The 10,777-nt window shown below is 39.4% G+C and overlaps 1 protein-coding gene across 1 annotated transcript in view; it reads left to right on the top strand.

Moving 5' to 3' along the window:
* The first annotated feature begins 63 nt into the window (after positions 1–63).
* LOC102043391 (probable ATP-dependent RNA helicase DDX10) overlaps positions 64–10,777 on the top strand; it is a 92,878-nt gene continuing 82,164 nt past the window's right edge. The window contains exons 1-8 of the mRNA XM_031066050.1: positions 64–95; positions 187–451; positions 4,258–4,318; positions 4,557–4,687; positions 6,276–6,434; positions 6,879–6,999; positions 8,123–8,312; positions 10,326–10,452. Coding sequence (XP_030921910.1) covers positions 64–95; positions 187–451; positions 4,258–4,318; positions 4,557–4,687; positions 6,276–6,434; positions 6,879–6,999; positions 8,123–8,312; positions 10,326–10,452 — 1,086 coding nt within the window. The remainder of the gene's footprint in view (positions 96–186; positions 452–4,257; positions 4,319–4,556; positions 4,688–6,275; positions 6,435–6,878; positions 7,000–8,122; positions 8,313–10,325; positions 10,453–10,777) is intronic.

The raw sequence follows: 10,777 nt of genomic DNA, 5'->3' as shown, positions 1-10,777 counted from the left end.
TCCTTCCTCGTGTGGCGTGTGTGTGGATTGAACCGGGAGGAGGAGGGATGGGTCTGTAGGTCCATGGTCGGCAGGGCTGTTGGAGGTGCCCGTAGGTAAGAGGTGTGCTGGGTGTCACTGCTCTGCGGCGGGCAGCGGGCGCCTACTGCCACGAGGTTGGGATGGAGCTCTGTTCTTTCTCCCCAGGCAGAGGAGCAGAGGCCAGCAGCCGCAGTTCAGGGGTTTTGGTGGAGGTGACTGGACAGCTCTGGAGCCGGGGCAGTGGCACCCTCGGGCGGGGGACTTTGTGGTTAAAAGGGCAGCGAGGAGGAGGAGGAGGAGGCGGAGGAAGAGGCTGAAGCAGGTTGTAACCAGGGGCGTTTGGCCCTTCTCACCAGGCAGCGTGGATATCTCCGTGTTGGAGATAGCACACGTTTGTCTCCATAGAAGACGCACGACGGACAAACCATCAGTATGAATGAATGGGATGTTTAGCCTCAAGTCAGGAAATAGGTGTTTGAATGCGAGACCTGAAATGAGTGGTGTTAGTTTTGTTTCTCAAAGCCCCTTGAATTCCTGCGGGAGATAGTCAGCTTTGGAATCACACTGATCAGTGGAAAGCGCTGTAATTGTGAATAACGGGTTAGATGCGTGCTGCCTGTGGTGCTGCTCTGCCTCCTGCCAGCTTTTGCTGAGTTTGCAGGGCAGTTGTACTTGGTTATGCAGCACTCGGCACAGCTGGTGGTAATGACTTCTTGGTGGCTGTAATTTGATTGAGCAGAAAGTAATGACGAGAGGTACAGAAGAAACACATCTGTTACCATAAAGAGGACATGTTAGCTCCATTAGTTAAGATTCAGCAAGTTAGTATTCTTGAGCTTCACTGGATCGTTTGCTTTGCTATTTGAAAACAAATGGCATGTTCCTCTACTCCTAGCCTTGGCTATGTGAGTGTCTATGGATGTTTCTGTGTCACTAAAGTGACTGCTGCACATGCGTCTGTTTCTGGGCATGGGCGATAGTTCTGTTTCATTGTGCAGCTTGGGGCAGCATAGGTGGGGGTTGGATAGTGGAAGATCGTGTTTGTATGTGTTTTTGGGTGTTGAAGAGAAGAGGCTGGTAGTGTTCAGGCATGTTTTCATCAGAATTAAGAAAGAGTAAACTTATGCTTGTATTAGGATAGTTCTGGGGGCTCTTGGTCTCACCTCTGCTGGGACTTTGTTGTCCTTTTGTTCCAAGATTCTCTTGCCTGTGAACGGTTGAATGCCCACCTAATTTTCTGTCTTCAGTCCTTCAGATAGTCTTTTCTGGTCCCTGACAAGGTTTTCCACTGAGTCTCCAGTGTTTCTTCCATATTACCCTGGATCTGGTTAAAGTAGGAGTGGGAATTATGAAGAAGTGCCGTGTGCTCGGATCATCAGCAGTCTGCAGTGAGTTCTGCATGATGCAGATCCCTCAGGGACGAGGGAAGTAGGAAGCTTTTGGATGAGCTCCTCTCTGAAGAGCAGTGGCTGGGGTCTCTGGCACACAGGCTGTGCATGGGTCAGATTTATGTGTGCATGGAATAGTGGTAGAAGGGTTGGATGCAAGATGATCCAGCTTGACCTCCTGTCCATGATTTCATGTGTGAGAATTACTACAGTGGATAAGCAAGACAAAATTAATAATAAGGACTCAACCATTATACTTTGGTACTGGATTTTTTTCCCATTTGTTGGCATGTGATAGCAAGTGTGTGGCAGCATAGATGGAAAGTGTGAAATTTAGTTTCAATGTGTCGATATCATGGGACCATTTTCTGTGTTACATGTTCATAGATGAGCTTCTTTTTGTTGATTCAGTGACTTTGTTGCCTGAGTGTCAGGCCATTGATGGACCTGGTCTATTTCAAACAGTTGTGCTCATGAAAAGCATTAACAGCCTAACTGATGTGCTGGCGAGCTGGTTGTGAAAAATCCTTTCTAGTCTTCTTGGTGTCAAATTAGTCTAGTTAGATCAGAATAGCTGAATATTTGAAATATTTGAAATGAGCTGGCTGCTCTCATATGGAGGTGATTGGAGAGAGCTCATAGTTAGAGCTTCCCAGGAGATGAGCAGAGGTAGTAACTTTGGACAGGGAAACAAACTAAGTAGAAGTTGGTGGTGTTTTCCACTGGTGCATGTAGATGTGGAATAGGATTATTGGAAGATCTACCTTAGACATCAGTCCTTATGCCTTCCATTTGGACATGACTTAAAAATATATCAGTGCCTTTGGAGTTCAAGGGTACTACAGCATAACATTATTCAGCTCCTGGAAGTATGCAGGGCAGAGAAATAATACAAGAGGCTTTGTGACGTGGCCTTTCCCAACATTCTTTGCTCTTTTAATACTGTTCTCACTTTTTTTTTCCCTGGACATCCTTGAAAGAGCTAGGCTTGTGCATGTAATGATTTTTAAATTGATTTAGAGAAGTTTACGGTAGAAGAGTGGAACAATATTTGTCTTCTTTTTTGATTAATACATCTGTTCTTACTGAGTCATCTAAAGCTAAAAAGAAGTTGATTACTGAAATACTTTAATTATTTAGAACCATTTCAGATTGCTGCAACAGCCTATTTGATGTGTCACAAACCTGTTAAAATCTATCCCTTTAGCTGAACAGAATCAATTGTGTGAATTCTTTTTTGATGTTAGTAAAATGCTTTTCCCTCCTGTAGGCCTACTGTTCTTCTATGCAGAGAGTCTCTTGGCTGAAATGAACCAGAAACTCTATACACCACTCAGTTGTGAATATTTAGCATGCAAAATAGTAAGACTGGGAATTACCAACTGAATTTGAAAGTATTTGTCAAGAATTCCAATTTATGAAAGTCAAAAAAGACCTTTTTTATGGTGATTCTGGTAGGATTTTTTCCGTCCTCCAAAATGATGTTTGGCAAAAGTTTAGTTGCTCTGTTAGGACACAGTGAAAGCTTGAAATCTGCCTTGCAAGAGCTTTACTTTGAAATGTGTCAAAACCAGATTTTAATAAGAGTATTATAACTTTTTACCCATTTTTACCTTTTATTTATAGAGATTTAATTCGTGTCTTAAGTTGCTTGTCTTGATTTTTCTGGAGAGACCTAGGCTGAAAAGAGTGCTGTTGTGATTTAGATGCTTTAAATAGTTATAACCTCTTAGTTTTCTGTAACAGGCAGAACCTGTAAAAGGCTTGGTACTTCAAGGAGATACAAGGCTGATCTGACAGCTCAGTAGCTCTTTATCTGAAACCTTGTCTGGAATTGTTAACACAAGATGTCAGGAGGGTCTGAAGACTATTTTGCTTGGTCCCTGATTTGGGAGACTTCAGTTCAGCAGTTTGTTAGAGATAAACAATACCTATTAGAAATGCATGAGTTGTAAGCTCCAAGTTTGACATTTAGAAATCTCAGTTTATGGATTTTAGTCAGCATGCATTCGGTGCTGTAGCCTAGCTTCCTTTTCAGGCTTTATAAATTCAGTAGTCTCTATTTTTTCTTTCTTGAGTTTTGTGGGTTTTTTTGTCCTGCTACTATTAGTTGTGAACTTTGCCGGTGAAATCTGTTCACATCTGCTAGAAGAGCCTTGAAAATACTACATTTCTTCCAACAGCTCTACTTGACACCTTGTCTTTGAAAATCATTTAGCAAACTCATGGACTCAAACACTTTTTATTGTGAACTCTGTGTGTGTGTGTAATTAACAGCTCTCAAATATGGTGCATACAGAGAACTAAGTTAGTAGGTGTCGAGACAATGAACTACTTTTTTAGTATTTTTTTTTAACCCCATAGGACAGCTTAAAAAAATTAAATGTACCGAGTGCGAGACGTTGGTGAGCTTCAGGACATAGGTGAACTCTTCTCAGTCAGGTAGATGTAATATTGCTGCAGCTCTGGGTGCCCAAATCTACCCTGTAGCAAGGGTGAGCATATAGTCCCAGTAGATCCCTGCTGGGATTTGAAAAGGACATCTGGGCTCTAGTAAGGTGGAGACCAGGGGCCTCCTGAGGTCTTCAGTTTAAATTTCTCAATGATTTCATGATAGTCTGAGCTTTAAATTGTGCTATTAGCCTGCATTATTCAAGTATATAATTAGTTACTGAATAGTTTATGGTAAATCTGTGGTTTAGATTAGGTCAAATTAGTATAGGTTGCCTGACTAGCTAACTTGAATCAGGTCATACTGAACTATATGTTAACACCAACTTGTAGAATGCTATTCACTTCCTCTCTTATGGTTGGATTGTAAGCATTGATTAAAATCATTTTGTTTCAGATAAATGCAAGTGAAATCCAAAGATTTTCAGATTTTCCATTGTCGAAGAAAACCCTTAAAGGTGAGTATAGAACTTTTCTTTGGAAAAATAATATAAGTAAGAGGGACTACATGGTTTATCTGCATCTGAACATTTTTTTTCTTCAAACTAAGTTTTCGTTAGTATTGCCATGTACAGCATTTTCTAAACCGAGCAATGCAGTTGTGGGCCAGACAAAATTGAATAGCATTTTTTCTTTCTTCTTTTTTTTGTTCCTCTTCCCCTCCCACCCTCTCTCTTCCCACCCTGCAAATACCAGGACTGCAGGAATCTCAGTATCGTGTGGTAACAGAGATACAGAGGCAGACCATAGGTTTGGCTTTACAAGGGAAAGATGTACTTGGAGCTGCAAAGACTGGATCGGGCAAAACGTTGGCTTTTATTGTTCCAGTAAGTAATTTACATCCTTCTATTTCTACTCAAACCAAGTTATCTCTGAAATACTGATGTCAGACGGTTTACACTAGTAGATCCTGAGAGAAAAGTGAAAATCCAGCTGATCTGTTTCAGGAAAGCCAAGATGGTTAGGAATTGAATAAAGCTGCTTGAACTTCTGAAAGAAGTGTATTTTTTGTTCCAGGAGTATTCTGCGACTTAAAAGTTTCATTTTGAGCCTTACGTTAGTAGACCCTGTGTAGATTTAGAAAGTGCTTTGTTTTTCTCTCAGCAATGTTTTCCTGGTGCAACTCTAGTTCTCCAATTTTTCTGGCATTTGAAAACTAGCTGTATGAAACAGAATGGTGGATTTTCAGTTCCTTAGATTTTTTAATGACTGATTTTCGCTCCTTTAAAGTGTTACGATTTGGACCTTACATAACAAAGTTACCTTAGTGATTGTGGACTTCCTGTCAACTCCTTAGAAATCGCTTCTAGGTGCAAGCAGAAAAGTGGGATGAAAATCCCTGTAATGGACGTACGTGTCTGACAGTTTTACTCAAAGCATCATGACTGCATTTCATTTCTTAGTTGAGATGTGTGCTTAAAGTGCACATGTAAGTGGATACAAACCCCAAAGGGGAGAAATTTTTTTATGGAGTTACTCTGTGTTTAACCTTACTTGGATTTTTGTAAGCATAAATTTTTTGGAGCCTATTACTGTGAGAGCAGTAGTAGGTGCTTTGAATACCCTCTCTTGTAAAGAAGATTTATGCTTTATGCTGCTTTTTTAAAAAGAATCTTATTAGTAGAGAATAAAAAAAATGTAGGTGGCTTCACAAGTCTTGTGAATTTAAGGAACAAGTAAGATTACTCTATTATTTAACATAAGAGTAGACATACTTAGTTTTACAAATCTTATTTAAAAACAGTTTTAGAGAAGAAGGAGAGGAGCTGAAGAGATGAGGAGTGGAAAAAAATTAGTTGTGCAAGTATGCTTACCAGCTCTCAGTATTTCAGAAGGCTTCAGATATTCATACCTGTAAAGTCCTTGTGTTAGGATTAGCTGACTGATAGAGTGTTTCTGCAGCATCAATTCATAAGAGAGGGAATAATCCTCCAACTTTAGTTGGAATGTTCTGTACGTAATATGTGGATAGACTGCTTCAAGTCTATAAGCCAGAATTAAAGCTTCAATAATTAGTGTTCTTCCAGGTGCTCACTGTATTCCTGGTTCCCACAAAACCTCATGAGCAGAGAAATTTCTCATGTTTTTCTGTACTGATTCCTATTATCATATAAATGGCCTAATTTCCAGAATTTAGCAGGATAGGATTAATTGTGCAGTGAAGTGTTTATGATTTTCCACTCATTGCTGTCTGTCTTAGGTTGGTACTGGAGAATTTTCCTTAACAGCAAGTGTCATTACCATTAGTTAGAATTTATATATCATCAACCATGTAAAATGTGCACTGATGTTTCTTCATGTCATTATTTTAATTAACGTGGCTTTGTCTTTTTTTTTCAATGACACTTTGATACCAACTTATTGCACATTTTCTTTCTGAGACTTTTGTGGTGATAAAATGATAACTTCTTTCAGGCTTTGGAGCTCCTCTATCGACAGCAGTGGACATCAGCTGATGGCCTGGGGGTTTTGATCATCTCGCCTACCCGGGAGCTGGCCTACCAAACCTTCAAGGTTCTGCGTAAAGTGGGGAAGAACCATGAGTTCTCAGCTGGTCTTATCATTGGAGGAAAGGTGTGTGTCCTCTCTTGGAGTTTGCTGTATGGAAGCATAGTTGAGTGCTGTATTAAGTGCTAGTTAAGGAAGGAAACCCTGGGCTTGAAAAGTCAAGGAGGAGAGTGGTTAATAGGAACCTATTAGTGACCCGCTATTTTCTTGTGTGTATTCCGTGTCTTTTCTGAAGCTTTTTGAGGTGTATTTAAAGTCTTTGCAGTGTCCATGACTGGATGGACCTTCCTGCCAAGTCTTCCAGTTAATTTAGATTACTCTGAAATACCTTTTCCTCAAGCCACAGATGTGAAGATGCTGAAGAAATGGTGGCATAGCTGTGGGAAGAGGAAAGCTGCTCCTTGACTATTCCTTCTAAGAGCTGTTAATAGGTTAAACTGGCCTGACTGTCTCTGGTACTGGACTTCTAGTCTGAATAACTAAAGCTAAGATGGATTAATTCCATTTCAGGATCTGAAAGAAGAGTCTGAAAGAATCCACCACATAAATATGCTAATTTGCACTCCAGGACGGCTTTTACAACACATGGATGAAACATCATATTTCTATGCATCTGATCTGCAAATGTTGAGTAAGTTTTTTAAGTACTTGAAAGTACTCGAGAATATATTGTAACAGCTCATAATTGTTGCACCACTTCCCTGCATAAAAAGTTTATTCTTGTCATGTTATGTTGATGAAATGGCATTTAAACTTCCACATGTTCAGATTAAATTAGAAAATAGCAAAATCCCTTTCTTGTGTGTACTTTGTCTGAAGCAGTTGCTGAGCATGCTGTCCCTAGGATGATAGGAAGTGGGGGATTTAGTAAGGAACCCAAACCCCAATGTAGCCCCATATAGTCTTTTACATTGGTCTTTACTAATGTTAAACTTACCTTTCTGGCTATGGCTCTCGTGTCTTTCCTGACATGATAATTAAATAGCTACATAGGATATCCATTGCAGTGTGTGTATTTTGGACCACTTCTAGAAAACATTTTGTGTTTTAAGATAGATTTCCTCTCCTTTTATTCTTTTGTTTGCATTGTTAACATTGTTTGTTTTCATCTTTCCAGCTTGAGCAAAAATTTTCAGTGTAATGGAAAGGTTTGCCTGTTTCTAAGAACTGCATAATCTTTAGCATAGCTTGAGGAACTTAAAAGCAATTAAGAAGCTAATGAAGCTGATAAAATGTGAAATTATGCTTGCTTCACTTAATACAATTCATGACAGACAAGAATTGCATGAAATGTAGGCTCTTTTAAAGCTTTGTCTCTGTGCTACTTGGTTTATACCCTGTATTTCAATGGTAAATTCAGCTTAGGTACAGGAGAGTCTTTTGCTCTGTCACAAATACTACAACACTGTCTTATGTTCTGTGCTTTTATTTCATTTCAGTAAAAGGGCAGGGAGTCTGTTTGCAAATTGCCAAACTGTTCACTTGAGATGCTGATCTTTTTCCTTCTGCATGTGAAACTGAGGGCTGTAGTGCATAGATTATGGGAAATGCTGTGGTTTCTCTTGCAGGTGTTTTTAAAAACATGTTTTATGAAGTACAGGGATATCTAAAGAGATTCCTGTCATGTGCAATAGTTAATTAATCGCTGCATTTTAAGTACGGATAGAATTTTATGCTATATGGATTTAATGTAGATTTTTTTTCATAAGTAAATCTAAACCCATTTTTTTCCTCAAAATTATCTTTCAATCCAGTTCTTGATGAAGCTGACAGAATTCTAGACATGGGGTTTGCTGATACAATGAATGCAATCATAGAAAACCTACCTAAGAAACGCCAGACCTTGCTTTTTTCTGCAACACAAACAAAATCTGTGAAGGATCTTGCACGGCTGAGTCTGAAAGATCCAGAATATGTTTGGGTTCATGAGAAAGCCAAATTCAGGTATGTTGGTATTTTTTTTCCCCTGGGGAGGGTTAGATAGTGATCCTATTTAACTGCTGCTCTGTCAGTTCCCTGAATCAGAGGTAGTGTTATCTGTCCATCACTGGATCAGTGTCTGATCCTGCTGTGTGCTTTCCTGAATGCAAGGAATTTCCAAATGAGAGGGGACTAGTTCTGATTGAATCACTACAGGGAGGCTGAACCTGTGCTTGTCTTGACTCCTCAGGGAGTTTCTCAGACTGGAAATTCTTTTCCTCAGGAGGAAGCTGCAGAGTGGATTACAGCCAGTGTGCTGGGTCTAGCAGCGCTCAGTTCTGAGTAACTCCTTTTCTGCTGTTCTTACTGTGCAAAACCACCACAAATACAGTTTGTCTGTGTGCCATTTGTAAATCTGGCTTTCCAGGGATGTGCTTTCCTCTGGGCAAAGTGCAGAATGGCAGTCTTGCTTGTGTATTCAGTATTAGGTGCCCAAAAGAAAGCATGTGCTGTTAGTTGACAGGTGGTAACTCCCGTGGCTTCCTGATGTGCTGTGTTTTCTATGCGCGTTTAGGGCTCTGGCCCTGTGTGCATAAAATAGATTTGTCCTGCCCTACAGTTTGGAGTAGGATGGGAGGCCCTTGCTGGAAGGGAAGTATGTGGTGTGCCATGCTCAAAAAATGTAATGTATCACTAAATAAATGTTGCTTTTCGGCACATAATTTTCTTTTGAAATCCAAATGAAGAATATTATTTTGCATTTCTGTGGGCCTGATCATCTGAGTGTCAAATTACTTATGAGCATGGATGATTCTTTTTCTGCTCTTCTCTGAAATATGCATATATTTCCATATGCAAGATGCAGGAGAAAGGTGAAGCACAGAGATAAAAATGGTTTTCCTGGAAGCAAACAAGAAATCATCAGGAAAATGCATGGCAGAACCATGCAATTGAATCTTGAAGAAGTTTTTACTATTTGGTTTGATTATCTTTGTATTGTACTTCAAATACCTTTTTTTAATCAGTAGTACTGTCAAAGGCATCTTAAGTAAACATGATTGCCAGAAAAAAAAGTGTGGTTAGTACCCTCTTTTCAGAAGAGAATATACAAGCCTCGTATGCAATCTTCATTTTGGCGACTATCTATTTCACAGATCTCCCATGTTCGGTGAAGTCTATTTTAAAGTACATTTAATTTTTTTAAATATTTGGGAGAATGCAATTAGATAACAAACCAAATTAAAAGAAATGTAAGTATTAATTTGTTTTAGAGTTTACTGCCTTAGGTTATTGCCTTATAAAAGCAAATTCCTCTGAAAGATGTAGAAAGCAAAAAGTGCTGTGGCGTAATTCAAATTAAATAGCAGAATAAAAACTGGAGGAGTCTCTTGTAATTTTATCCTCCCAAGTGACCACCTTTAGAAAGGTAATTTTGAATACCCATAGTCTGTTTAAGGTGAAGTAGAGGGACTGTAAGAGATGAGCATTTAGATGTGTTTCAAGGGCAAATATCCCATATAATTTTTTTTGTTTTATTTCTGCTTTTAAGAACAGAAATGTGAGTTCGGATGACAATTCAGAGCTTTAGAAAGTCACTTTGCATCTCAGTGTAATCAGCAGAAGTACATCAATGCTCTCTTTTTGTGTGTGATTAGACTGCTTTGACATTGCCTTAAGCACAAATGATGCTTTAATAGGACTAATAGACAAAACTGCATTTTAAGTCAAGGCAATTTGAATGTCGCTGCTTAGACATGGAAGGTTTGCCTTGCTGGAATTAAATGAATTTAGAAGTAACGTCAAAAGTCATCTGTCTCTCCCCACTGGCTTTTAATAAGGGAATTGATGTAGCTTTCAAATGACGCTGATAAGACTTGTTTCTCAAAGTGGGAGAGCTTTCCAACCTGATTCCTTTTCTTTTCTCCTTTTTCTGAGTATGTATAAGACACTCTTGGCTTAAAAGAAAGGTGAGAGGCATTTCTGTGATTTATCTAAATGTACTTTTTGGATATGTTTTTATTTTTTTTCCTTCTTTAGTACCCCAGCGACTTTGGATCAGAACTATGTTGTCTGTGAGCTTCAGCAGAAAGTAAACATGTTATACTCTTTCCTGAGAACTCATTTGAAAAAGAAGAGCATTGTGTTTTTTGCAAGCTGTAAAGAGGTATGTTTTTCTCTCCCTCCTTCTGCCCCAGAATTTAAAAACTGATAAATGAAGATATTCATATAGGTATCAATGCATCAGAGAGGTGAGATTGTGGACTAATTTGCAACAGGAAATTGGAGGAACAAAACATCACCTACTGCTGTATGTCATTCAGGCCTGGCTTCGACGCAGTTCAGTGCCCCAGGCTCAGTGCAGGAAGGTTCTGGAGACCTGAGTGTTCTCAGCCATTTTTGTGGTCTGCTGTTAAAGATGAATGCTAAAAGTTAATGTCAGTAAGGCCCAGCTATTTCAGTTCTGTCTTTTGACATGCTTCACAGTTAGA

The sequence above is a fragment of the Geospiza fortis genome, unplaced genomic scaffold (assembly GCF_000277835.1).
Source record: "Geospiza fortis unplaced genomic scaffold, GeoFor_1.0 scaffold16, whole genome shotgun sequence".
Taxonomy (NCBI): Eukaryota; Metazoa; Chordata; class Aves; order Passeriformes; family Thraupidae; genus Geospiza; species Geospiza fortis.
The sequence above is the reverse complement of the archived record's forward strand: the minus strand, read 5'-3'. Positions and strand labels throughout refer to the sequence as shown.